Consider the following 26,606-nt stretch of genomic DNA (forward strand, 5'->3'; position numbering starts at 1 on the left):
CACACCTCAGTGGACCTTTAGCAGAGGTGGCAGCTGAAATGCCTAAGCAGCAAATGAATGACTATAAACTTTTTCAAACCAAGGCCAGATACAGAATGGGGATAACCCCAGATCATGCCCGTCGGCGCTTCAGAACCCAAAAGTGGAAACCAGAGGTGTCATTCCCAAACACGCCTACTACATTGCAAAAAACTATGAGGCCTGGTTAACAGGAAACAACATTCAAACCTTGGAAGAAGTGAACCTCCTCATACAATGGAGCAGTTCTTGGATGGTGTTCCTGAAGACATCACACGGTACATACAAGATAGAAATCCCAAAACTATCGCTGAGGCGGGGGAGATTGGAGCCAAATGGATGGAACTGGCAGAAAGCAAAAAAGCTACTGTCAAGGGGAACGATTACCCCAGGGGGCACACAGACCATAAACCCTACAACCGAGGACAGCCAAAGACCCTCCATACCACCCAAGTAAAGCCACAGATACCCTACTCTTCAACCTCACCAGTCTCCAGTAACTCACCTCGGCCCAGTGACCCATCAGATGGAAGATGCTTTAAGTGTAATGAACTGGGACATATCAAGGCCAACTGTCCCAAGAACACCATGCGAGTGCAATTCATTACACCACCATCACACCAAAGATCCCCAGGCCCGGATGCCTCTCAAATACCCTTGGAGCGAAGGGAAAATTTGAGAGTGGGCGGAAAGAAGGTTACTGCGTGGAGAGACACGGGGGCACAAGTGTCAGCTATCCACCAATCCTTCGTTGACCCCAAATTCATCAACCCAAAGGCCAAAGTTACAATTTACCCCTTCATGTCACAAGCTGTAGACTTGCCTACAGCTCAACTGCCTGTCCAGTACAAAGGCTGGTCAGGAATGTGGACTTTTGCAGTCTATGACAATTATCCTATCCCCATGCTACTGGGGGAAGACTTGGCCAACCAGGTGAGGCGGGCCAAGAGAGTGGGAATGGTTACACGTAGCCAAACCAGGCAAGCTTCCAGACCCATTCCTGTTCCTGAGCCGTCCACAGAGGCCCCGTCTGTGTTACCAGAGACCCAGACAGAGGTAGTGGACCCGGATTCCATGCATACCACTGAAACAGCCACAGCATCTCCAGTCCCAGGCCCGGAACTGGAACAGCAACCAGCACCAGCAAGTGCAACCACATCTTCAAACTCAACGCCAGAGGGCGCCAGCGAGCCAGAACTGGCAGAAGCACACGACAGCCATACCCAAAAGGCTCAGCCAGAGCCTGAAATACCCTCAGGTGCACCAGCGGAGAGCGGTTCACCAGCAACGGAAACAACCCCATCACCTACATCGCTTCCAGAGGGACCAAGCCCAAGTCCACAGTCTGAGGAAGAACTGGTGACCCCAGCCTCAAGGGAACAGTTCCAGGCTGAGCAGGAAGCAGATGACAGCCTTCAGAAAGCGTGGGCGGCGGCACGGAGCACCCCACCGCCTCTCAGCTCTTCTAATCGATCCCAGTTTGTTATAGACCAAGGACTTTTATACAAGGAAATTCTTTCTGGTGGACACCGGGAAGAATGGCAGCCGCAAAAACAGTTGGTGGTTCCAACTAAGTACCGGGGGAAGCTCTTAAGCTTAGCCCATGATCATCCCAGTGGCCATGCTGGGGTGAACAGAACCAAGGACCGGTTGGGGAAGTCCTTCCACTGGGAGGGGATGGGCAAGGATGTTGCCAAGTATGTCCGGTCTTGTGAGGTATGCCAAAGAGTAGGTAAGCCTCAAGACCAGGTCAAGGCCCCTCTCCAGCCACTCCCCATAATTGAGGTCCCATTTCAGCGAGTAGCTGTGGATATTCTGGGCCCTTTCCCAAAAAAGACGCCCAGAGGAAAGCAGTATGTACTGACTTTAGTGGACTTTGCTACCCGATGGCCAGAAGCAGTAGCTCTAGGCAACACCAGGGCTAACACTGTGTGCCTGGCCCTAACAGACATCTTTGCCAGGGTAGGTTGGCCCTCTGACATCCTTACAGATTCAGGGTCTAATTTCCTGGCAGGGACCATGGAAAAACTGTGGGAAACTCATGGGGTGAATCACTTGGTTGCCACCCCGTACCACCATCAAACCAATGGCCTGGTGGAAAGGTTCAATGGAACTTTGGGGGCCATGATACGAAAATTCATCAACGAATTCTCCAATAATTGGGACCTAGTGTTGCAGCAGTTGCTGTTTGCCTACAGGGCTGTACCACATCCCAGTTTAGGGTTTTCACCATTTGAACTTGTGTATGGTCACGAGGTTAAGGGGCCTTTACAGTTGGTGAAGCAGCAATGGGAGGGGTTTACGCCTTCTCCAGGAACTAACATTCTGGACTTTGTAAGCAACCTACAAAGCACCCTCCGACACTCTTTAGCCCTTGCTAGAGAGAACCTAAAGGATGCTCAAGAAGAGCAAAAGGCCTGGTATGACAGACATGCCAGAGAACGTTCCTTCAAGGTAGGAGACCAGGTTATGGTCTTGAAGGCGCAACAGGCCCATAAGATGGAAGCATCATGGGAAGGGCCATTCACGGTCCAAGAGCGCCTGGGAGCTGTGAACTACCTCATAGCATTTCCCAATTCCTCACTAAAGCCTAAAGTGTACCATGTTAATTCTCTCAAGCCTTTCTATTCCAGAGACTTACAGGTTTGTCAGTTTACAGTCCAGGGAGATGATGCTGAGTGGCCTGACGGTGTCTACTACGACGGAAAAAAAGACGGTGGCGTGGAAGAGGTAAACCTCTCAACCACCCTGGAACGTCTGCAGCGGCAACAAATCAAGGAGCTGTGCACTAGCTTCGCCCCATTGTTCTCAGCCACCCCAGGACGGACTGAACGGGCATACCACTCCATTAATACAGGTAATGCTCACCCAATCAGAACCCCACCCTACCGGGTGTCTCCTCATGCCCAAGCTGCTATAGAACGGGAGATCCAGAACATGCTACAAATGGGTATAATCCGCCCATCTACCAGTGCATGGGCATCTCCAGTGGTTCTGGTACCCAAACCAGATGGGGAAATACGCTTTTGCGTGGACTACCGTAAGCTAAATGCTGTAACTCGTCCGGACAACTATCCGATGCCACGTACTGATGAGCTATTGGAAAAGTTGGGACGTGCCCAGTTCATCTCTACAATAGACTTAACCAAGGGGTACTGGCAAGTACCGCTAGATGAACCTGCCAAGGAGAGGTCAGCATTCGTCACCCATGCGGGGGTGTATGAATTCAATGTCCTTCCTTTCGGCCTTCGAAATGCACCCGCCACCTTCCAGAGGCTGGTAGATGGTCTACTAGCTGGACTGGGAGAATTCGCAGTTGCCTACCTCGATGATGTGGCCATTTTTTCAGACTCCTGGCCAGAACACCTACTACACCTGGAAAAGGTCTTTGAGCGCATCAGGCAGGCAGGACTAACTGTTAAGGCCAAAAAGTGTCAATAGGCCAAAACAGAGTGACTTACCTGGGGCACCAGGTGGGTCGAGGAACCATAAACCCCCTACAGGCCAAGGTGGATGCTATCCAAAAGTGGCCTGTCCCAAGGTCAAAAAAACAGGTCCAATCCTTCTTAGGCTTGGCCGGATACTACAGGCGATTTGTACCACACTACAGCCAAATCGCTGCCCCATTGACCGACCTAACCAAAAAGACCCAGCCAAATGCCGTTAAGTGGACTAATGAGTGTCAAAAAGCCTTTACCCAGCTTAAGGCAACGCTCATGTCTGACCCTGTACTCAGGGCCCCGGACTTTGACAAGCCATTCCTAGTAACCACGGATGCATCTGAGCGTGGTATAGGAGCAGTACTCATGCAGGAAGCAACAGATCACAACTTCCATCCTGTCGTGTTCCTCAGCAAGAAACTGTCTGAGAGGGAAAGTCACTGGTCAGTCAGTGAAAAGGAATGCTATGCCATTGTGTACGCCCTGGAAAAGCTACGCCCATATGTTTGGGGACGGCGGTTCCAACTACAAACTGACCATGCTGCACTAAAGTGGCTTCATACTGCCAAGGGGAACAACAAGAAACTTCTTCGTTGGAGTTTAGCTCTCCAAGATTTTGATTTTGAAATTCAACACATCACAGGAGCTTCTAACAAAGTTGCTGATGCACTCTCCCGTGAGAGTTTCCCAGAATCCAGTAGTTAACAAGTGTTCTTAAAATGTAAAAGTCTGTTAGTTATATACTTAGTAGTATATGTAAAGGTGCATGTGTTGTATTAATCTGTTTATTTTCAAGTTCTAGAAGAAAATTGCCGCCAGTGAGCTTCCCCACTGTCTGCAATTTGGGGGGCGTGTCATAAACAGATAGCTAAGGGTTAATGTCTCTTTCACCTGAAACACCTGACCAGAGAACCAATCAGGAAACTGGATTTTTTCAACTTGGGTGGAGGGAATTGTGTGTCTGAGTCTTTTGTCTGTCTTCCTGCTGTCTCTGAGCTTTGGAGAAGTACTTTCTACTTTCTAGTCTTCTGTTTCTAAGTGTAAGGACAAAGAGATCAGATAGTAAGTTATATGGTTTCTTTTCTTGGTATTTACATGAATATAAGTGCTGGAATGCTTTGATTTGTATTCTTTTGAATAAGGCTGTTTATTCAATATTCTTTTAAGCAATTGACCCTGTGTTGTATCATCTTAATACAGAGAGAACATTTGTATTTTTTCTTTCTTTTTTATATAAAGTTTCTTTTAAGACCTGTTGGAGTTTTTCTTTACTTCAGGGAAATTAAGTCTGTACTCACCAGGAAATTGGTGGGAGGAAGAAATCAAGGGGAGAGCTGTGTGTTGGATTGCTAGCCTGATTTTGCATTTCCTCTGGGTGAAGAGGAAAGGGCTTTTGTTCCAGGATTGGGAACGGAGAGGGGGAATCACTCTGTTTGGATTCACAGAGCTTGTGTCTGTGTATCTCTCCAGGAGCACCTGGAGGGGGGAAGGGAAACAGGATTATTTCCCTTTGTTGTGAGACTCAAGGGATTTGAGTCTTGGGGTCCCCAGGGAAGGTTTTTCAGGGGGACCAGAGTGCCCCAAAACACTCTAATTTTTTGGGTGGTGGCAGCAAGTACCAGGTCCAAGCTGGTAACTAAGCTTGGAGGCTGTCATGCTAACCCCCATATTTTGGACGCTAAGGTCCAAATCTGGGAATAAGGTTATGTCCCCAGCCTGCTGCCCACACTCCCCGCTATGCCACAGCATGGTCTGCTGTAATTCAGCCAACTGGCACAGGCTGGCAGCATGCCTTAAATATAAGGAGTCCCTTGAGTGAGATTTAAGGAAGTGCTCGGAGAGGGAGCTTCTTCAGGTGTGTCAATTTCCTGAATCAGTTTCAACATAAACTGTTTGTCCCCATGTTAACAAGGGAGCTCTGCCACCGAAAGGCTGGGAACCTGTCAGAATGAGAAGAGAAACCAAGGCCCATTGTTTGGCCTTGGAAGTTTGAGGCAAAGTTTTACTGGGGCAAGTCCACGAACATGCAGGGAGGTCACTGCGGTTGTTACCCGGCTGTACCACATTCGATACCACCCTGGTAACGGGGAAGAGGGGAAGGACCGAATCCTCCCACAGTCTTGAAATAAAACAGCCCCTCCCGCATAGTGGGGAAGGGGAACCACACGAGGCAGAGAGTAGCTGGTGCACACGCTCAACAGCTCAGAACCTGCGTGGGACACCCCTTCTGAACTTCTTCCCACTCACGTGCCAGAACCCAGCGCTACGGCCTCTGCTTGCAGGAGGGACCTGCAGCTCACATCCAGACCTCACTGCCCAAGCAGGAGGAGCTGTCCTCAAGAGACCACAGATTCCAGCATACACTGCTGCCAGGTCCCTGAAGGTGGAGCACAGCATGCTGGGACATGTAGTCCCTCCTCCACCCACAGACTGTGCCCCCTTGTTGAAGGTAGGGAGGCTGATTGTAGAACTCGATGGGTTGCACTTTGGCTAGAAAGTTGATGCCACATTCTGGCCTCCCTCTGCCCCAGGCATCGCCCCAGAGGTGAGTGGAGTTACCGCAGCTCAGCAGAGTGGAATCTGGCCCTCGGTACTTATTATGCAGCTTACTGCAAGCAGGAGCTTGCTAAAATCATCCCACCTCAAATAATTTCCAGAAACTCCCCATGCCAGCTTTCAGTGGCCAAGCCAAACTATCCTATGCTGTTAACCTGGGCTGAAGGGAACTCCCCTCGCCCCAAGGGCAAGGCCAGGTACGGAACTGCAACAGCTGGCAACCTGAGACTGCAGGGCTATTAGATGAGGGTTCAAAGCATGTTGTGCCCAGGGAGGAGGGGCTGCAGCTACCTGGATAGGAGAGCTGGTGAAGGGACCCTGAGCCTTTCAAACAAAGACATCTAATGCCCATTGACTGACCCAGAACCCAATTCCCACACACAGGTCAAAGAACCATTTTCCCACATTGCCCCGAAGCAGCTTGAATCTGGTCAATTTCAATAGCTTGAAGAGTTACCAAACAAAAATACTTTACGCTCCTGCCATCAGAGGATCTCAAAACACAGCAGCAAATGAGCTCTGACAAGCCGAGTAAGTATTATCCACCTGATACAGAAGGGCCATCAGGGAGAGACTTGCCCAGCAGAACCAGAAGTAGAACCCAAGAGTTCTGGCTCAGTCTCTTTCGCTGAATTTCTCCTAACCACAAGTCAATGCTCCCTTTATAAATTTGCTTCCACACTTGCTGGTGTATCCAAGTGCTGCAATACTAGAATGGAAAACTGCTCAAGCCAGGACTTGAAAACGCTCCGCTCCCATGTGAAGTGATCCAATTCCTCCTGGACCTTTAAGATCACTCAAGGCTCACTTTGAAAGGTCCCACCTCACTAAAACTATAGGGCCAAACCCTCCAGCGGTGTCAATCAGGGTAGTGCTATTGATGCTAGTGAATCCATGCTGGGTTACACTGGCTGAGGACTCTGCCCACTGGTTTTTAATGATAAACTGCGTTGGCATGTTCCCTCTGGTTTTAACTGCTGCTTGTCAAGGTGTGTAAAGTTCTCTCCCCATCTATGCAAGCAACCACCTCCCCTCCACCATGTCATGATCCAAAGTGTACCACAACCCAAGGACTTCAATAGCATCCGATTCCAAGCCCAATTAACTTAAATTAAATCAACTTGAGTGGACTTTGGCTCTGACAGGGTGGTGCAGCAGCTAGGGCAGCTGGAGATCTGAGTTCTGGTGCCAACTCTGCCACTGATTTACTGCAAGGTCCTAGACAAGTTACTTCCCCCTATCTGTGCTTCTGTTTTCCCTCCCACCCTTAGCCTGTCTTGTCTGATTAAACCATAAGATCTCTGTGGCATAGACTGTCTGTCTCTGCATGCTGTGCCCAGCGTATGAGGGTCCTGATCTCAACTGAAGCCCTATGGCACTGATTGTAATATAAATATATATTATTAATTCTGAGCTCCATAGAAAATGCTCCTAGTTCCAAGCAGTTCACACTTAGCTCTTCCATTGCACTTTCTACCAGTAGATCACAAGAGAGGGCAGTATTATACCCATTTCACATATGGGGAAACTGAGAGGGGCCATGGTACACCCAAGGTCCCAAAGCAGAGCACAGATGGGACTAGAACTTATACCCATTGTATCCCAGCCCAGGATGTGCTGCAGTCAGCCACACTTCCGCCCCAGCTCAAGAGGAGCGCTAGGTACTCGAAAACTCTGGCCCCAGCTGAGCCTGGAAGAGACCTGGTTCCCAAATGCTGGGCTGTGAAACCACAGTGCAGATGGCAAAGGGAGCGCTAGTGCTTAGCACAGAAGACGGGCAGCCAGGACTCCTACCTGCTCCGCCACTCACCTACTGGGCAACAGTTGGCAACTCATAACAGCTTCCTGCCAGCATTGAACACCTCCCTTCCACTGCCACAGGGAAAGCCCTTGCTCACTGCGGCTACGAGACCAGAGACAAAATGCCACTCTCTGTTCTTCCCCAGTTTATTTGCTTTGTGCATCTGACATCACTTTCTACCTGCTCAGGTTCAGAGGTGTCTGTTTCCACCTTTGTTTGCCTGGGTTCTTCCAACAAACAGGGGAAGGGCCTGTGCTGCGTGCTGCACAGACCCCAGTGAGATCAGGGTCCCATTGGGCCAGATGCTGTAGATCCCCCTTGTCCCCGATCAAGCTTGGGACCCCCATCATGCTGGGTGCTGCAGACACGATGAGAGATTTTCCCTGCCCCTGAAAGCACACATTCTAAATAGACAGAGGGGAAACTGAGGCACAGAGCAGGGAAGTGATTCACAGGTCACATAGCAGTTCAATGGCGGAGTCGGGAACAAAACTCAGGTGTCCTGATTCCCAGGGAAGTGGCTGATCTGCTGAGCCACGTGCTATAAAACCACAAAACTTGGCAGGAGGCCTTGGGGAGTCTGCCAATGCCCTGTCTACACAGTGGGTTCGCCTCAGTTACTGCACCACTGTGTTGACAGCCTGAGCCCGGTTCACACCAGGTCAACCCGGCCTGGCACGGAGGAGGTGGGGGCTGCGTCAGTGGTTTGCTGCGCTGCTGCCAATCGATGGCTGAAATCCCCACTTGTGGAAAAGGCCTGAAAATCACTGCTTTTTAAACACAGACCAGGTCTGAAACTGTCCCTTTAATTGCATCTCACCCAGTTGTCCAAAGGGGAGAAGATACTACCTCACAGAGGGTCTGGCTAGGAGATCTAATTCTGAGGGGTGGCACCCGGTAGTAGGTTAGGCCTGAGACCAGAGCTGGGATCTAAGGCCTAGCTCTGAAACAGGCCAAAATTTGCAGATGTGACTTGAATTTCAGCACCCACAATTCCACTTAGGGTTTACAGGAGCTAGGGGCATCCAGCACCTCTAACAATGGAGCCTTGCAGCATCTACCAGCCCCACTCAGGGATCAGGACCCCATTGTGCCAGGTGCTGTACAAACAGAAAACACAGACAGGCTTTACCCCAAAGAGCTACATCCAAGTGACCTGCTCTGAGCCCCCTCCATTTGTCTAATTTCCTCTGGAAGCTGGTACCACACTATTATGGGTTCTATCTCCTGGCTCTGTGAGGAGCCATGAGACCTAGGAGGTTAGAGGTGGGGAGCTGGCAGTCAGCACTTTTAGGTTCTGTTCCTGGCTCTGGGAGGGGAGTGGTATCTACTGGTTGGAGCAGGGGAATGATACTGGGATTCCAGATTCTCATCCCACCTTCTTGCTGCAAGACCATGGAACAAATCCCCTTCTCCACTGGCTGAATGAGAATAACCCTCATCTAAGTCATCTCAAAGCTGGCACCCAAAACCACCAGTCAGTTCTGGAAGAGCTGGCCTGACTGCATGGCCTTGGGCAGATTGGCGGCTTGGTTACCCAACAGCAAAACAAGGATAATGCTGCCCTATAACCCAGCCTCCAAGGGAGGCAGTAGGAATGTTTGCCAAGTGGCATTACTGCAGACAACTGTTAAACCCCTTGGTTATAAAGGAAAAACGAGGCAGCTGCTGGGCAAATCCCTCAGGAATCAGGCCATGATGAAAACCGAGACATCCTACTGCTTATACTATTTTAATGGAGCTTTAGCAAACAGGATTTGATGCACTGCCTGGGTAATCCGGCTTCACAGCCTCCCCTGAACCTTTTGATTTGCTCAAGGAATAGCTGCGCGATAGAGCAACTCCTGAACAGCATCGGTTTCGATGGGATGCATTCCACGGCTGGCTTTGTAAAGGAAACAGGAGCAGTATTCAGTAACACAGAGGCAGGCTCTTTCTCCTGACATGCAATCTGACTGCACTGGACCCTGCAGGATTAGCATCCCTGAAAAAAAGACACAGCCCGGGACAATGTAGAGAATCTGACAGCCATTTTTCTAAGCAGGGCAGTATTAGGAATCTGAGGTTTGCCCCTGTAGCGGGTTCTCTCTCTCCAGGGTAAGCTGTATTCCTTCATCTTTAATAATGTCTCCTTTTTTAGGGGGAGAGGGCCAACGTGCTCCATTAATACACACCGCATTCTAATGAAGGCACAAGGTACCATTGTAGCGAATACAGTTACAAAACAGGATAAACCCATTGGGCCCAATCCTGCCTCCAGGGAACATGTTGAGAAGTTTCTGACAAAACGTTTTCTTGTCAAAACTGAAAGTGTGCATGGGAAAGGTTTGGTCACCACATCTCCTGCTTCAAAATATCTTTGGGAAAAAATACAAATTGTTGAAAGGTCCCTTTTTACAGTTCAGTTCAAAATGACTTTCTGGTTCAAAATTTTAGTTAATTTATACTACAAAGATTTAAAAGGCTAAAATAAAAATCAAGCATTTTGAACTGATCGAAACAAAACACTGTGATTGACACAAATCAAACTGTTTCCCCCCAGGTTACTGAACATTTGTGAAAATTTTCTCAATTTTGACTTTTCATCCTGCTTTGGAACATGGAAAAATGCCAAAATCTTGAAAACTCTCACAGGACAAGAAAATCATTTCCCGCCCAGCTCCAGCGCTGAGCATGCTGGATCTGACCCAGCAAAGCCGATGGAGTTCTCAGCACCTCGTAGGACTGAACCGCTGGAGGACACAACGAATTGTTCTTAAAAGTACCTGGATGTGATCATCTAGTCTCGTTTCCTACATGATAAGGACCCTTACATGTGTTTACTGACACAAGATGACTGGCCCCTTTAAGAGGGGGCAAGATCTAGTGCATCTGGACTGATACTTGCTTCCCAACTGGACATAAGAGAAGGCACTAGGGCCTTGTAACAGGTCTGTCCAGGAGCCTTTAATCCCCACAGTGTCGGTCGGCCTCTGTCAATACCCACCTGCATTTATAACGCCCAGGTGCATACCTTACACCCAACTGGGAAGCAGGTATCAGTGCAGGTGCCCTGGAACCAGCCCCCTCTTAAAGGGGCCAGTCGCCCTATGACAGTTGCTAAGCTGATTAGAACAAAGAATGTTTCAGTCTCATTTTGCTTTTCACCATTTAGTCCATGTTTTTTTTGGTGTCTCACAGACAGTGAAACAGCCAGTCAGTTTCACGCGGCATTTTTATTTTGTTAAGTCAGTTTCACTTTCTGATTGTGAGCTAGGATCACACCACAGCTGTGTTTCAGTCTGACATAGGGGATGGTTTTAGAAGGTTTTCTAGTCTGACCCGCTGCATAACAAAGGCTGGCGAATTTCACCCAGTACAACTGGGTATCAAACCTAAACTTAACACTGTAAGGAAAAAGAAATTCAGGCGAAAGCAGCTGTTTGACCTCAGCTGGTAGAGCCAGTTTTTCCCACAAAATACAAATTTAAGACCTAAATTCCCTGACAGACTTTCTAGAGCCCAAGACTCACACGATCCTTTAACGTAGCTAAAAGCTTGGTCCTGCCCCACTGGAATCATTGACCAGGGACTGCAAACGGAGACAGGTCTGGGGTCACAATGCTCTGCAGGCAGCTATATGTGCTTGAGAGGGATCTCCACTACCAAAATGTAGGCAAGTATCCGGATCCCTAGCTAGTGTAAACTAGCATCTTTCCACTGGAGTCCATGTGGCCAGATCCCCAGCAGACATGAACTGGTACTTTCCATTGGTGTCAGTGGGCACAGGTCCCCAGCCGGTATAAACTGGAATCTGTCCACTGGAATCAATAAGGCCAGATTCCCAACTGGTGTAAAGCCATCTCAAATCATTGAAGTCAATGGGGCCAAATCCCCAGCTGGTATAAACTGGTGTTGCTCTACTGAAAGCCGTGGGCCAGCTGGTGTAACCTGGCCTAGCTAAGCTAGGTACCTACACTGGAATCAACAGATTTGTACAAGTAAAGAAACTGGACCAAAGTCTCTGCAGCACTCGAGTCTGATATGTGCTCCCCATCCATGCACAGCAGTGGGAACGCCGAGGACTCCTGTGCTGCTGTACAGGTAGGAGAGTTCTGCCCCGGGGGCTCAATCCTGGGAGCAGCTGAGCGCTCGCCGCTTCCAATGACCTCAGGGGTTGCCGTCACTCTGCACAATGGAGGATCTGGCCCTAAGAAGGCAAGTTCCATATAAAACGTAGCAAAGGCCTCTAGCCACACAAAGGGGGTTTCCAATCCAAGGCTGCAAGGATGCACTTGTTCAATGGTTATTAGGGATTCTAGGAAAGACTTTCTGAAGTGCCCAAGGAATTCAGCAGCACTGCTCCCACTTACTTTCCAAGGGGCTCATGCATCTAAATCCCTTGGGCATATATCAAATCCTGCCCGCCCCCGCGCTTCCTGGACTCTAGTCCCCCCAGGACTGTGTGAATGGAGCACGGGAGTCCATACTGTATAACCCAAGGTGCTTCCTGCACATACATTCAGGATTAAAATGATCACCCAGGTCAAGGGCTGGAGGGAGCTGCCCTCCATGCCAAGAACCATAGGCTGGGATGTGTCAAAGGTATTTAGGGAGCACATCAGGGATCATTCTGGATCAGAGAGCCACACCCCCAGTGACACGTTCCCTGTGACTGCAGAGGGAAGCAGGGCTGCTTGATGGGAGCTAGGGAAGAAGGAGTGGACGTCCACACTCCTGCCCATCTAACGAACTGCAGAGTAACTGATGGAGAGAAGAGCCACCAGGATGCTCCGATGTAAGAGCAGTTGGGCATTTTCCTGATTAAATCGCCTATGTTAAAACAGAGCATGGGCTGGCTACAGGATATCCTACGTTTAGGGACACTACTGCCAGAAGGGGCCACTATGATCCAACAAGCCAACCACCTGCACGACACAGGCCAGCCAATTTCACCCAGCCACCCCTCCCTTCAACCCATACCTAGTGGTTGAGCTAGAGTCTATAATACTGATCCCTGTGACCCACAGGTTTTATTACCATCAGTATCTCTTCACAATATGGTTCAGCGTGCAACACCCCAACACCAATCCCACCCCCACCCTCTGGTTGCTTCAGCCTCCCCACTCCCCAGGATTCAAAATCAGACTCCTCCCACCTGCCCTTCCCCCATTCCATTTCTACAGCACACGCCTTGCTCATGCTCTCCATTCCCGAAGCCTGCATGCTACTCTACGGTCCAGGCATGCAATCTAACAGCTCCCCGGTTTGTCAGATGGAGAACCAACAAGGCAGGGAGGGGAAAACATGCTGCAGGCAGAGGTCAGCCACTCCAGTGTATGCTCAGAGGGGTTAAATTAAAAGGGAGTGGTGTGAGGGTGGGGGTGGAAGAGAAAGGAGGCAGAGGAGGAAGCAGAGAGGCTGCCAGTGAACATGAAACCAAAGGGGTACGTGTAGGACAGAAGGGCAGAGAGAAAACCACCATTTAGGCCTGGTCTACACTTAAAACGTATACTGGAATAGCTGTTTTGGTCAAGGGGGTGACACCCACTCACCCCCCACCCCACCCCCAGCAAGAGAGCTATGCTGACAAAGCCTCCAGTATGTATGCAGCCCTGGTGAATGAAGGAAGCTTCTGGCGGCAGAACTAACATGGTTTGGGAGGCGGTGGTCCTACAAGAGCAGACAGACTCCTGTAGTCACAGCCTGTGACTGATCGCACGGGAGGGTACAGCTGCAGGCAACTTGGCCTGTTGGGACTCCCAGACCTGCAGGAATTGCCCATGGGCTGGGCTCAGTGCCCAAAGCGGAAGAGGGATGCTGCATACTGCTCCAACCAGACTTGGTCTCTGGGTGAGGAGGGCCGTTAAGAGGCAGCCACAGGAGGTCAAGAGAAGCCATCTTTCCGCAGGTCACTTGGGCGTTACAATGGCAGCCAAAGTCTTGTCTATTTGTCCCAATCCCACCACTGGCACAGGCTGGCAAAGCTGTGGTTTGCACTGGTGCAGCATGAACACAGGTCAAACTGTGTCAAGGCCAACCAAGGCTTGCAGCAAGGGGTTTCCACTGGTGGCTGGCATCACAGCAAATCCCCAGCACTGGCAAAGCAGCACACAGCATGGCCAGGGAGAGTGACAGGATGAAATGTATTAACGAGGAATTCAGGCTGATGCTGAGAAAAATGGTTGCTGACAGTCTGACCTATTCAATGTGGAATGGTACCTCCTGTTCCCCCCCCCACACACACACACACAAATCTTTGTTTGAGATGTTTGAAACGGGATCACCCAAGGGCCCTGTAGGGAACAATCCTGCACTAGGCAAGGAGGAATTAACCTGATGTGTCTGACTAGGGATTTTGAGCCAGTTCCTCAAAGTATTCAGGCTCCTAACGTCCAGTGATGGGGCCCTTTTCTAGCAGGCAGGAAAGACAACTCTTTATGAGGGCACTGGGTGCAAATCCCACGTTTGAGACCCACTTATCAGTGAACGTGGGACATATTTTATCACGTCTATTGCAGTATCATCTAGAAGCCCCAGACATGGACCCCACTGTGCCAGCGGCTGTACCATGTTCTGCAGGGTTTAGGCAAGGATTTCCAAAGGAGCAAAGTGGCCAAATGCCACTGAAATTCAGTGAAAGTTGGGTACCTATTTCCTTTAGGATCTTTCAAAACCCCAGCCTTCACCACTGCCTGCTCTGCAGGTACAACCAGAGAGAGAGACAGCTGAGTGCTGGGAGACTCCCCCATTTCTGTCGGGGGCACAAAAATCAGAGGCTGCTTTTGAAACAAAAACATCAGGAGGTAAGGGTTTTTCAAAGGTGATTTTAGTGCACAATTTCTGCGATCTTTAAAGGGATCTGATTTTCAGAAGGGAGGGGGTGCTCAGCCTTTTGTGGAAAACAACTCAGGTTGCTTCCCCTTTGCCCCCAAATGGAGTCACACAAATTCACCAGCTACTTTGGACGATCTTAGCCAGGCTCCCTCAATACTGGATTGGAATTGAGAGGGAGATGATGGCTGATTTGCAGCCCACCTGCATTGATACTATTCTAGAGTCAGATGCTCTCCTAGTCCACTTTGTCAGTGAACTGGTTCCAGTCCTGGATGACGTGCCATGGCTTTCCTTAGAGATCAGGGAGTTTCTGAACCCATCACCCATTATCAGCATTTAAGCACCAGGGAGACACGCTCCATGTGTTGTCTATTTGCTAGCTAGTTTTCAAGGTGGATTTTAATTAATGAAGATTGTTCGTACTTCAGCCACCCTAGCACTGAGGGATGTCCACACCCTGTGTCAGGGCCCCCATCTAAGGGCTGCTAGGCCTTGAGATCAACACAAAAAGGAAGGAACTGGCAAAAGGAATGAAAGAGAAACACACAAAGAAAACTGAGGTCAAACAAGGAGTAAAAGGGGACATTAAAAAAAATATATATACCAGGATGGGGGCATCTCTCTCTGATGGAGTGAAGCTACAGAGAGCTGGGCTCAGAGTCCTTGTGAGCTGCATGGGCTCAGTAACCCCACCACGACTACAACTGCACTTCCATAGGTATCTCCTAGGATCAATTGGCACACTCCAAGCAGGCAGCAGAGGTCACGTCTCTGCAGCTGCAGAAGTGCCATGAAAGTGACCAGAAGTTCCTACCTGCTTCAAGCAGAGGGAAAAGTGGGGTGTGACTGGGTATTGTGCCCCTTGACTTCAGCAACTTCAGGAATGTGGCAACAGGCAGAGCTGCCTCCCCAGCAGGACTAGCGCAGTCTGAGCACAAATAAAGCCATGCCAGCTGACATGGCTTAACTCCCATGGCTGCTCCTCCCAGGACTGGGGTTCTGGAGAGTCTGATCTGACCTTACATTGCAGATCTGCTCCAGCTGAAGGCTTCCCGATCATGCATGAGTCAGTAGGGAGCAGAAAAAAATAACTTAACTCTTCTCTCCACTCCTCACCCCACCACTACTACACAAAGCCCAAACTCATGGCAACTGAAAGTGTGCACAGAAGGGCTGGTCTACACGGGGAACTTACATCAGCACAGCTCTGTTTCAGGGGCTTGAAAAATCTACACTTCTGAGGGATGTAGCTATGCCAACCTTACCCCGGGTGTAGACACCGCTAGATCGATGGACGAATTCTTCATAAAACTAGCTACCACCTCTCGGGGAGGTGGATTACCTACCCCTCCTGTCAGCGTAGGTAGTGTCTACACTGAAGTGCTACAGTAATTTAAATGTAGACATACCCTAGGTCAGTGGAGAAGAAAAGGTTAAGCTGCCTTTAGTTATGGGTGCATTATCAATTTACTCTGGACTTCCCAAATCAGTTGTGAAAATCCTCACCCCACGCCCAGATAGTGTGCATAAACTATTTGTGCACAGGGACATTTACAAATGCATTAGAAAGGTCCATTATGAAGTTGCACAGGAGTCAACTGTACCTTTTTAGGGCTTTTAAACAATTGGGCCTAATATCCAATGATCACAAAGTGCTTTGCAACAGTCACCCTGGTGAGCTAAGGACTTAGGTACAATTTTCCAGGTGGGGAAACTGAGCATAGGAAAGTGACTTGTCTGAGTCAGTGGCAGAGCTCAAAATAGAATCCAGGAACAGAGACAGCAGGCCGCATACAGAAATCAGTGGCACAGCTGGACACAGAACCCAGCAGTACTGACTACATATCCCAGCCTGGTCAGATCAGACCACCCCAGTCAGCAAGGATCATTCCTGGGATCCTGACTGACAGGGGTGGTCTACGCTAACCAACCTGGGATATGTAGTGTCTCTATTATAAACATTTCTGCAGGAATCTGATTGTCTCTTAGATAAACTGGGTGGTGACAAGAGTCACTGTGGGTCTAAACAGGACAGAGCTGGGAATTAGTCTTCACCATTTTGGGAACTCTTATTTGATGAATTAGAATTTCAATAGCAAATTACATTTCCCCCTCCTGCCAGTCAGTCACCTTGCATGAATGACTTCCTGATTAAAGTTTTATGGGACGTAACTGAGCTGCTTTGAAATAACAAGCCTGCAGCCAGCAAACAAACTTAGGTCAGGTCAGAATTTGGATGGGAGACCCCAGAAGCCTCAGGGTATGACAGAGGTGCTCAGTACCAATTCCAACGCCACAGTGGGGGAGTGCTGTGCTGCAGAAATTGCTGTCATTTGAAAACATCCTGACCATTTGTACTCCTTAAAAATTCCATGACATTTCCCCTAGGAGGGAGGTTTTGTTTTAACCCTAGTGTCCTAGCAAAATTTCAATTTGAGTAGTTGCAGATGGCCTACATTAAAATCCTCCTCTTGAATTTTCAGCTGGATACAATAATGTAATTTCTGCCTGCAAACAATTATGCTGTTAAAGTGCTGCAGAGTTCCACCCCAGAAGTGGCAGCATTTAAATACTGGGTGAAGCAATCCAAACACATCCATCACCTGTTTCCCAGAGGGGGCCTGAGAGAGTTAAATGGAGGAATGTTTACGAACCATGTTGAGATCCTTGGATGGAGAGCGCTAGAGGAGGGCCAAAGTCCCTCTGTGTCTATTTCAACTGTAAGCTCTTGGGGGAAAGCACTTTCTCTTCCTCTGTGTTTCTACAGCACACTGGGCCTCTGGTCTTGCTGGGGGCTTGCAGGTGCTAGTATAATAAAAATAGGTCAAATTTTTCCAAGAAGCTCAAGGCAAATGGGATCCATATTCCACTGAATTTCAACAGCTGCCTAATTCCCAGCTAAATAAATAACACTAACATATTTGGGATTTAAAAGTGATCAGTAAAGCTTTCTAAAGATAGACTGCCCCCATCAAAGCAGTGACACAACATAAGCGCAGACATGCTGTCCTATAAATCTACCTAGAGTGTCTGACTCTGCTACCCATCCCCATAGTATCTGGGTGCCTTCCACATTAAATCAATAGCAATGGGGAGTCTTTGGCACTTGTTTGCAGAGTCAAACTGCTCATTGTTCTGATCTGTTTATTTTTAGATGTTATTAATTTCTTCTTTTTCTTGGTGGGTGGGTTGTGAATGTCATTCTTAATTCATCACCATACAGCTGTTGTTAAACGTTTAGGTTCTTACAGACCTGCCAAGACCCAAGTCGGCATTTTCTGTGACCACAGCAGCAATACTGGGAATTAAATGGTTTCCCTGTCTTAAGGGCACGAGGGCTCAGTGATTTTCCAGCAATGGATGTTATGAACTCTGACCCTGGCAGACTGAAAAGCTTTTCAGTTCCCCCTTTAACTGTGAACATGGTGGGTTTGAATGTGACTCTTATAGGCATGATGCACAAGGCATTGCTTCCCATGGCAAAAAGCTACATGAAAAGTGCACAGAGGCTTGGGTTTTAAAGGAGATTTTGAGCCTAGTCTTACCCCAGTCTGAGGCTCTTGGAGCGAGGAACTCTCTGATCCCCAGCTCTGGGAGGAGAGTGTGGCCTAATGCTTAGGGCAGGCCACTAGGAGTCAGGGTTTCCTGAGTTCTATTTCCATTACTAAGGTTTTAATTAACCTTCCTGGGCTACTGAGCACCTTGGTGGCAGGGGAGCATTCAAAATAAAAATTAAAAAAGAGAGAGAGAGACAGCTGTATAAATAATACAATTAATAGCCACTGGAGCTCTCCACAGCTTTGCAGTGAATGCTTATCTACCTAACGACGGAGGGTAGCTCCACCTTCATTTGAGAGCTGGGAAAGAGAGGCACAGGGAGGTGAGGGACTTGGCCAACGTCACCCCAGAGGACATGAGCGGAGCCGGACAGAACCAAGGTGTCTGGATTCCCAGACTGCTGCCGTAATGGGGGCAATGGATATCTTCTATACAAGCTGCAAAGAGTCCTGTCCAACAAAGGGGTATTCACCCAGGGAAGCTCTGCTCCAATATGTCTGTTAGTCTATAAGGTGCCACAGGACTATTTGCTGCTTTTACAGATCCAGACTAATACAGCTACTCCTCTGATATCTTTCTATACAGATGCTTCGAAAAGATTGGGTCAAGGTAGGGTGGTCACCAATAGGAGGCTCAGAAATGCAGGTGGGAATGCCCTAGCATCCGAATTCTGCCTGCTGCAATGAAATCATGTGTTCACTGCACTGTTTCAGGAGTGGACAGTTCAATGCAATACGTTCAAGGCTGGGAATCAACAAATACTGTATTCTTTTTCTGGCCTAGAAAAGAGACAACTAAAATTTTTAAATAAAAATAAATACTATTTCACAGTTCACTGTCTGGGAAATTCTGCAGGACATATCTGCAAAGTCTATCAGCATAGTGTTAAAATCTGACATCGGTGTGTGGGAGAGATGTAAACACAGGAGAAACATGTCAGATGGTCATTGTCCATTTAAACTAAACCTTTCATCCTGAAGGATCCCAGAACACTAGACTAACCAGCTGCAAAACAAACCCAACAGTGGGATTGCTTCACCTGCTACTCTCAGATGCAGCTGACTCTGGGATCAATGCAACAGCTGCTTAACAGTGCACAGCAACGCAAATCACTGCAAAACAATCCAACGTTGGGATTGCTTCACTGATGACAGTTAAATGTGGCTGAATCTGGGGTGGAACGCAAGAGCTGCTTAACAGTGCACAGCATCTCTAAATAACAGTTTAGGGCAGGAAGTGAAGAAACCTGTTCCCAATGCAGCTGCAAGGGGAATTTAGGCAGACTGGATGTAATGAACAGAACTGGAGAGTAGAAACCAGGACTACCCCTCAAATCTCATAAAGAGAACAGGAGATCTTAATGACTGTAAGAAGTCGTAAACTCCTTTCTGTGTGGTCAAGCTCCAGTGTTCAAATATTATGAGTTTGGTCCCAACAATCATGAGACTGGCTTAAAAAAAAAAATAAAATAAAATAAAATAAAACCACACCACACCACACAGGATTTTTTTTTTTGGAATAAAATAACGTTTATGTTATTCAACATTTTATTTGCTTTCTGATTTATGAGCCTTTAGGATTCATGTTTTTCAGCTTCTTTCTGCAGCCACAAAGGCTGAAAAATTATTTAAAAAAGAAGAAAGCTGAGATCCTCGTGGAATCACATGACTCCAAGAGTTGAGGCTTTAAGAAACACACCCAATAATGTGAGACGCAGGATGAAAGTGTAAGCGCTGGGGACAAGGCCAGACGGGCATTTGTCCAGAAGATGGCCACTCTAGCAGCACATCATGTGCAGAGAGCACGCTGTGTTCAGAACTGACTCAGTAGAAGAGTACTCCCTAATAAGCCACTAACACCACTTCTTGGGTTGCCCATCCAAGTACTGACCTGGTTTGGTTCTGTTTAGCTTAGGAGATACAAAAGACTCAGTCCAGGATGGTGAAAATTGGGAAGGGCCACTTCACTCCTCTGAGAGTCAGACTCTCGGGGAAGCTCTCTGCTCCAGTCAGAGAGATATGGAGGCCCATACAGCTCAAGAGTCGTCTTGTGGTTAAGGCATTAGAGTGGGACTCCCTGTGTGATCTGTGAAATGGCAAGAATAACCCTTCCTTTCACACCCACACAGCTATTTAGACTAAATTCTTCAGGGAAGGGACTCTCGCACCTGTGTGTATGCAGCTCCTGGCACAGTGGAACTCAGTTGGAGGTCTCTAATACAAATAATAATCATACTTTAAGATTCCTCCAGAGGTCCCGGGTGGTTCTTCAAATGGGAAGGTAAATGTTTCAGGGATTTTATGTGGAAGGCAGATCAAAATACCTCCCGCTTCTGTGCTAAGCCACCTGGTGGCCATCCACCATATTTAATTCACACCTGTGCCATCGACACAGTATCTAAGCCTTCCCCAGAAATCCAGCCTCTCGTGGCTATCAAGGAGTGCACAGCACCCGGAGAACAAGGACGTCAGCCCAAATGTCCTGACCGAATTTCAACACGGAAAAATTTTGCCTTCCTAACATCGCTGCGGTAGTTTCAATTCGACACGGGATTCTTCTTCACTTGCTAGCTTACAATGCTGACAGCACACTACTGGTGTGTGCTGTTCAATGGCTGCTGCATTCCAGCCCAGAAGTGGCTGCACAGCAGTGGTGGAGGCCAGGATTGCCTACCTATAGTCTGGGGGGGGGTTAATACTTACCTGCTTCTGGAATATGCTTTGAGAGCCTCAGATGGCAGGTGCGGTGGCCAAAGCTATTCCGGTGGTGGAGGGCCAGGAAGGCATGTGGGCAAGCAGAGCCATGTTCCTATAGGAGGCCTTACCTAATGCCGTTCCTAGCTGTAAATGGTCATGTACGCTGGATCAATGGTGGTGGTAACAGGTGGATATGGGACAGATGGGGGAGGGGAGGAGGAGACAGACAGGAGGGAAGTCAGACAGGTGGCATTTCTATGCAGTTGAAGGAAGCGTTAAGTACATGATGCAGGAAATCCAAGCCACGATGATAAAAAGTTTGGTACCTGCTCGTTGGGACGGAGCGGGAGCAGGGCTTAGAGTGATCACAATAACTGGATTGGGAAAAGGAAGAAAAAAAAACAACACGATAAATCACAACAGAAACAATCGAGTCATCAAAAGAAATCAAATCATATTCCAGGCGGGGGGGCGAACTGATTCCAGGGTAAGGGATGGAGAATGGTGAGAAACCAACAGAGGGCGACAGATAAGGTAAAAAATGGGATGCACCATACAGTGAAGTACCTCGGAGCCCTGGGCAGCCATTCCCCAAGTGTCTCAAATGTGCAGGCAGCAGCTGTTCCCTTCCCATCTCCTTCCACTGCAGCAAACTCTCTGTAGGCCATTCCTCTATGCTGGTGCCCCAGCCACCCTGCCAACTTACCTGGGCCATGTCCCTATTACCTCCCTCCCATTAAGTCAGGCATGTTCTGCCCCACCACACTGTTTGGGCTGCTTACAATTTGGAGAGGCTCATGATTCCACCTCCTTCCCAACAGAGTCTGCAGGATTAATCTAAGTCCTGAAGAAACCATTGTGATCATCTGGTCTGACCGCCTGAACAACAGAGGCCACATTTCACCCACTCAATCACGAATCAAGTCCAATAACTTCTGGTTAAGCCAGGGCAGGATCTTTTAGAAATATGTCAAATCTTGGAATTATAGACTTCAGGTGACAGAGAACCCACAACAGCCTTTGGTAAATTGTTCCAATGGTTAATTCCACTGCACCTTATCCTAGTCTGAATTTATCTTTTAGTCACTGCATCAAGCGATGCCTTTGTCTGATAAATTAAAGAGCCCTCTACTATCAGAACTCATCTCCCCACTTACAGACCATGATCAAGCCAGCTCCTAATCTTTCTGACAATCTATGAGAGATTGTGCTCCTCATGTCTCTTCCATACCCTCTTCCCAATTCTGAACCTTTTCCAATTTTCAACATTCTTTTTGAAGTGTTGACATCAGAACTGGATGCAGCCTCTGGCAATGCTCTCACTAATACTGTATACTGAGGTAACACCATCTCCCTGCCCCTACTTGATATTCCCCTATCTATAAAGCTAAGCAGCGCAATAGCCCTCAGCCACAGCACCATACTGAGAGCTCATGTTCAACTGATCATCTTTAATGACCCAGAGTCCTTTTTAGAGAAACTGCTTTCCTGGATACAGTCCCCCATGCCATTACAATGACCTACATTCTTTGTTCCGAGGTGTATGATCTTCCATCAGGCTGTACTAAAAACATATGTTGATCAAATGAGTCCAGCTCACCAAGAGATCCTGACCACTCTGTATAACTGATCTGTCCTTACCACTACTCACCATTAAACCAACCCTTGCGTCAGCTGCAAATTTTCCCAGCACGCATTTTATCTCCAGGATCACTGACAAATAGCACTGTAACAGGAACATTGGACCAATTACTTCTGGAGATCTAGCAATTAGCCAGCTTCCAATCCATTTAGTACTGGCTGCACTGATTTCATACAGTACCAACATGTTACTTACACAAAGCACAGCAGGGGTCTCTCAGATTCCAAGGCCAGAAGGGACCCTTGTGATCATCTAGCCTGGCCTCCTGTATAACAGGCCAGAGACCTGCCCCAAAATCATTCTTAGGGCAGAGCTTTTACAAAACCATCCAACCTTGATTTAAAAATCGTCAGTGATGGAGGATCCACCGCAACACTTGGTAAATTGTTCCAATGGTTAGCTACTCTCTGTGTAAAATATACACCTTATTTCCAACCTGAATTTGTCTAGCTTCAACTTTGTTCCTGGCTGCTTAAAGTGGTACAGCAGCAGAGAGTCCTGTGGCACTTTATAGACTAACAGACGTATCGGGGCATGAGCTTTTGTGGGTGAATACCCACTTCGTCAGATGCATGCACAAAGTGGGTATTCCGCCACGAAAGCTCATGCTCCAATCCGTTAGTCTATAAGGTGCCACAGGACTCTCTGCTGCTTTTACAGATCCAGACTAACATGGCTACCCTTCTGATACAGTTGCCTGACAGGACTAAGAGACAGTAGCTCATCATTAAGTTCATCAGGTCTGGAAATTTTGCTTGAGACTCTTTCTGACGGATGCAGGCAGGCGTCTGTCAAATCATTCGCCATAATTACAACCCCAGAAGGCATATGCCTGACTTTTCCACCCCTCCCCCAACCTCAACAGAAGTGGTCACCCCCATCTCACATCACCCCTCACTTCCCAGCTCAGTGAGCGTCCTGTAAAAGGAGAATTAAATGAAGTGTAGAGAACTGTACAGAATCCAAAACGGGTAGCAAATGCACACGTAGGCACAAAGCACAGCTCTGCTCTGAAGAGCAACTTCACTTACAGAGGCAGGCCTGAGGAGTATATGTGCTGGAGTCCGATCCGCTGACTGAAATAACTAAAATAAAATTTCCCTGCTTTTTCTCCTCCTAGCCCATAGGGAGCACTGGATTCACTTCCTTCTTGTGTATCACCAGGATGGTTTAACTTCCAATCAATTATGCCTGGACAAATGCACTAAGGGGACAGGAAACACCAAGGGTCACTTGATGCCCAAGGAGGAATGGATCCAGCTTGACTCAGACCCCAGGCTTAGTTTGTAGCACTGGAAATTAAGGGACGGCCACGCCCATCTGACTGGGAACCACTAAGACACAATGAACATATAGCCCCCTTCCCCGGGGCCATTTGGACAGTCACTTCTCAGTTGTGCTCTAAGTGGATGTGTTCACATCTTCAAATAAGAAGGTGAACATCAGCAGCTCTTTCATGTCTCTGCCAAAATTGTAGTTCAGGGGCTTGAAGCTTCTCCTGCTCCATGAGCAGCAGAAGCCTTAGGGTTAGGTAGGGTCAGTCCCTGACCTGAAGAGCTTATGGTCCAAGATGCAACGAATGCAGCCTTGCCAACTGATTTAACTGCTCTGTAATGTTCCTTCAGGCCCCACTCTTGGGAGTTGTGTGTGTACAGGAGAGTCTCCTCTTTCATTTTTAGAAAAGAAAATAAGTTGGGGGGGCTCTGAAAAAGTGACCCCTCCCACCCCCAAAACAGCTCCAAAACCAGAAGGCAAATAAGAAACATCAAATTCATATTTTTTTCCAAATCTCATGTTTTTTATGCCAGTCTCATGATTGGGGGTGGGGCTGGCCTATGATTTTTATGGCAGGTGGTACCACAAACCACAAGCTCAAAAAAATGGGAATAAGAACAAAGGTTAACATAGGCCAGATGTGGACACAGCTGGAAGGCGCTGTGTTGGTTTGATTTCTTTTATATGTAAATAAGAAATGTAAAAGATCAAGAGCAAAAATCTCTGCTGGCTTTCTATGTACTGGTACCAAAGCTGGAAAGCACTACTGTGATCATGTCGTCTGACCTCCTATACAACACAGGCCGCAGAACTTCCCCAAAATAATTCCTTTTGGGGTAGAACTGATCTTTTAAACAAGCATCCAATCTTGATTTTAAAATTGCCAGTGATTGGGGGGGGGGGGAAGAGACACAGAAAGACCGACCTACAGGCCAACCACCCACTAGATGGCAGGGATGTCATGGCCAGGACAAGCCAGGGACAGGAATGAATGGTAATGCTGTACTGCTCCCAGTGTCTGCAAAGATGCTCTGGGATTAAAAGAAGAAAAAAGGGATGGAGAATCCACCGTAGCCCTTGGTAAATTGGTCCAATGGTTAATTACCCTCACTGTTTAAAAAAAAAAAATCTATCCCTTATGCATATTATACCTTTGTCTGCTAGACTGAAGAGCCCATCATCAAATATTTGTTGCTGATGTAGGTACTTACAGACTGTGATCAAGCCACCCCTTAACCTTATGTTTGTTAAACTAAATATATCGAGCTGCTTGAATCTATCAACTGGCATTTGCCTGTAGGCATCTCTGGATCTCAAGGAGGGATCTGAAGCAAAACAGGATTTGCAGACAAGTTTAGAGGGGCTGTATCATGCCGAGGAGGATCAAAAATGTTTGAGAGAGAAAAAAGTGTTCACATCAACCTTTTAAGCTCATCATTTCCTCCCCCTGCCCCCCGGTTTCTTCACTCGCAGTGTCTAGTAACAGACCTGCCACTTTCAATCCATTAGAAGCAGCATAGCCAGGGCAAACTGCTTCAATCATTTCTTTGAACTGTTCTTCTTTTGTGCCAGTAATACTACACACAAAATGATTCTCTGCCATCTGATAGTTGTTATGCCATAATCACTCACTGATCTTCGTCCTCGTCTCAAACGGCAAACTAAGACCATTTGTGAATGAAGAGAGCAGGAACTTACACAATCACTGTGGCTATGGTCTTGACAACAGCAACCTCAAAAAATGCCTTGCTTCAGGATCACGCATTTTGTTCATCCATTTCAATAGCAAGAATTTCATTCAATGGGACATTTGATCTTAAATCCAAAGAAACCAATTTTCTAGTCTTTTAGAGATGGGCACAAATCCCTTCTCTCTTGTTGCTCAACAACTCTTAGCAATGTTCACACTTTACTTCAGAAGAATGATCAAATTTTGTGATTTCAGCCTATTTTGATTGCTTGCTTTCTACCTTTCCCTTCAATACTAGGCAGGTCCAGTCAGGAAAACTCACGCTGATAGCTACAGCATCCATTTGCAGCACTGATCAGTGGTTTTCACATTTATGACAGAATAAGAATAGCCTGGAACAGTCTTACAATAGGAGTAAAGGGAGCTAACTACCTAATTCGCTTTAAGATGGAGCTTGATGATTTTATCAACAGGATGATATGCTGGCGTTGCTTGCGACAGTAGGAGACTGGACTTCTCAAACCAGGAGGACCCTTCCAGTCCTATGCTTCGAAACCACCTTCAACCTGAATTCAGCACTGATGACAGAGAAAGTAAGATGAGCTGGCTAGCTTCATACAGAAGCTCATCATCAGATCCACCTCCTTGCAGTTCCTTGATGCTAATAAACCAAAACCCACTAATGGTTCACTCCCATCTCTTCAATATCCCGATTCCACCCCTTCAAACCTTTCCCTGTATGTTTCTTGACAGATAATTCTCCACTTGTTTCTTAATAGATCTAATAAAAGTCTCTCTTAATGTTCTCAAAGCTTCCCTTTAAAATAGCGACACTTTTCCTTTACAGAAAGCAATTGAAGCCTGATGTTTCCAAATTTCTTCCTTACTGATGCTAGGAGAAATACTTCACAGAGGAAATGCTGTTTAAAAAAAAATGAAAAAAAACTAAAACACCCAAGAAATTCACCGGGCTGAAGTGGTTTTTGTTTTCTGGTTTCTTCACCAGAGCACATTTCTCTCTCGTTTACTCAATTTAACCCAACGGCACAAGGGAACATCCCAGTAGCAAGTCTGTTTTAGATTGTGAAGTTACATGGGAGGGGTGGGTCTCTGG

General features: G+C 47.6%; 1 protein-coding gene across 5 annotated transcripts in view; it reads right to left on the reverse strand.

Moving 5' to 3' along the window:
- MAP2K7 (mitogen-activated protein kinase kinase 7) overlaps positions 1-26,606 on the reverse strand; it is a 58,522-nt gene that overhangs the window by 24,148 nt on the left and 7,768 nt on the right. For 2 of the 5 annotated variants that reach the window (XM_030545358.1, XM_030545359.1), the window contains exon 2: positions 21,212-21,259. The exons of the other annotated variants lie outside the window; for them this stretch is intronic. In XM_030545358.1, the coding sequence (XP_030401218.1) occupies positions 21,212-21,259 (48 nt within the window). The remainder of the gene's footprint in view (positions 1-21,211; positions 21,260-26,606) is intronic. 5 annotated transcript variants of the gene reach the window in all.

The sequence above is a fragment of the Gopherus evgoodei genome, unplaced genomic scaffold (genome assembly GCF_007399415.2).
Source record: "Gopherus evgoodei ecotype Sinaloan lineage unplaced genomic scaffold, rGopEvg1_v1.p scaffold_37_arrow_ctg1, whole genome shotgun sequence".
Classification (NCBI taxonomy): domain Eukaryota; kingdom Metazoa; phylum Chordata; order Testudines; family Testudinidae; genus Gopherus; species Gopherus evgoodei.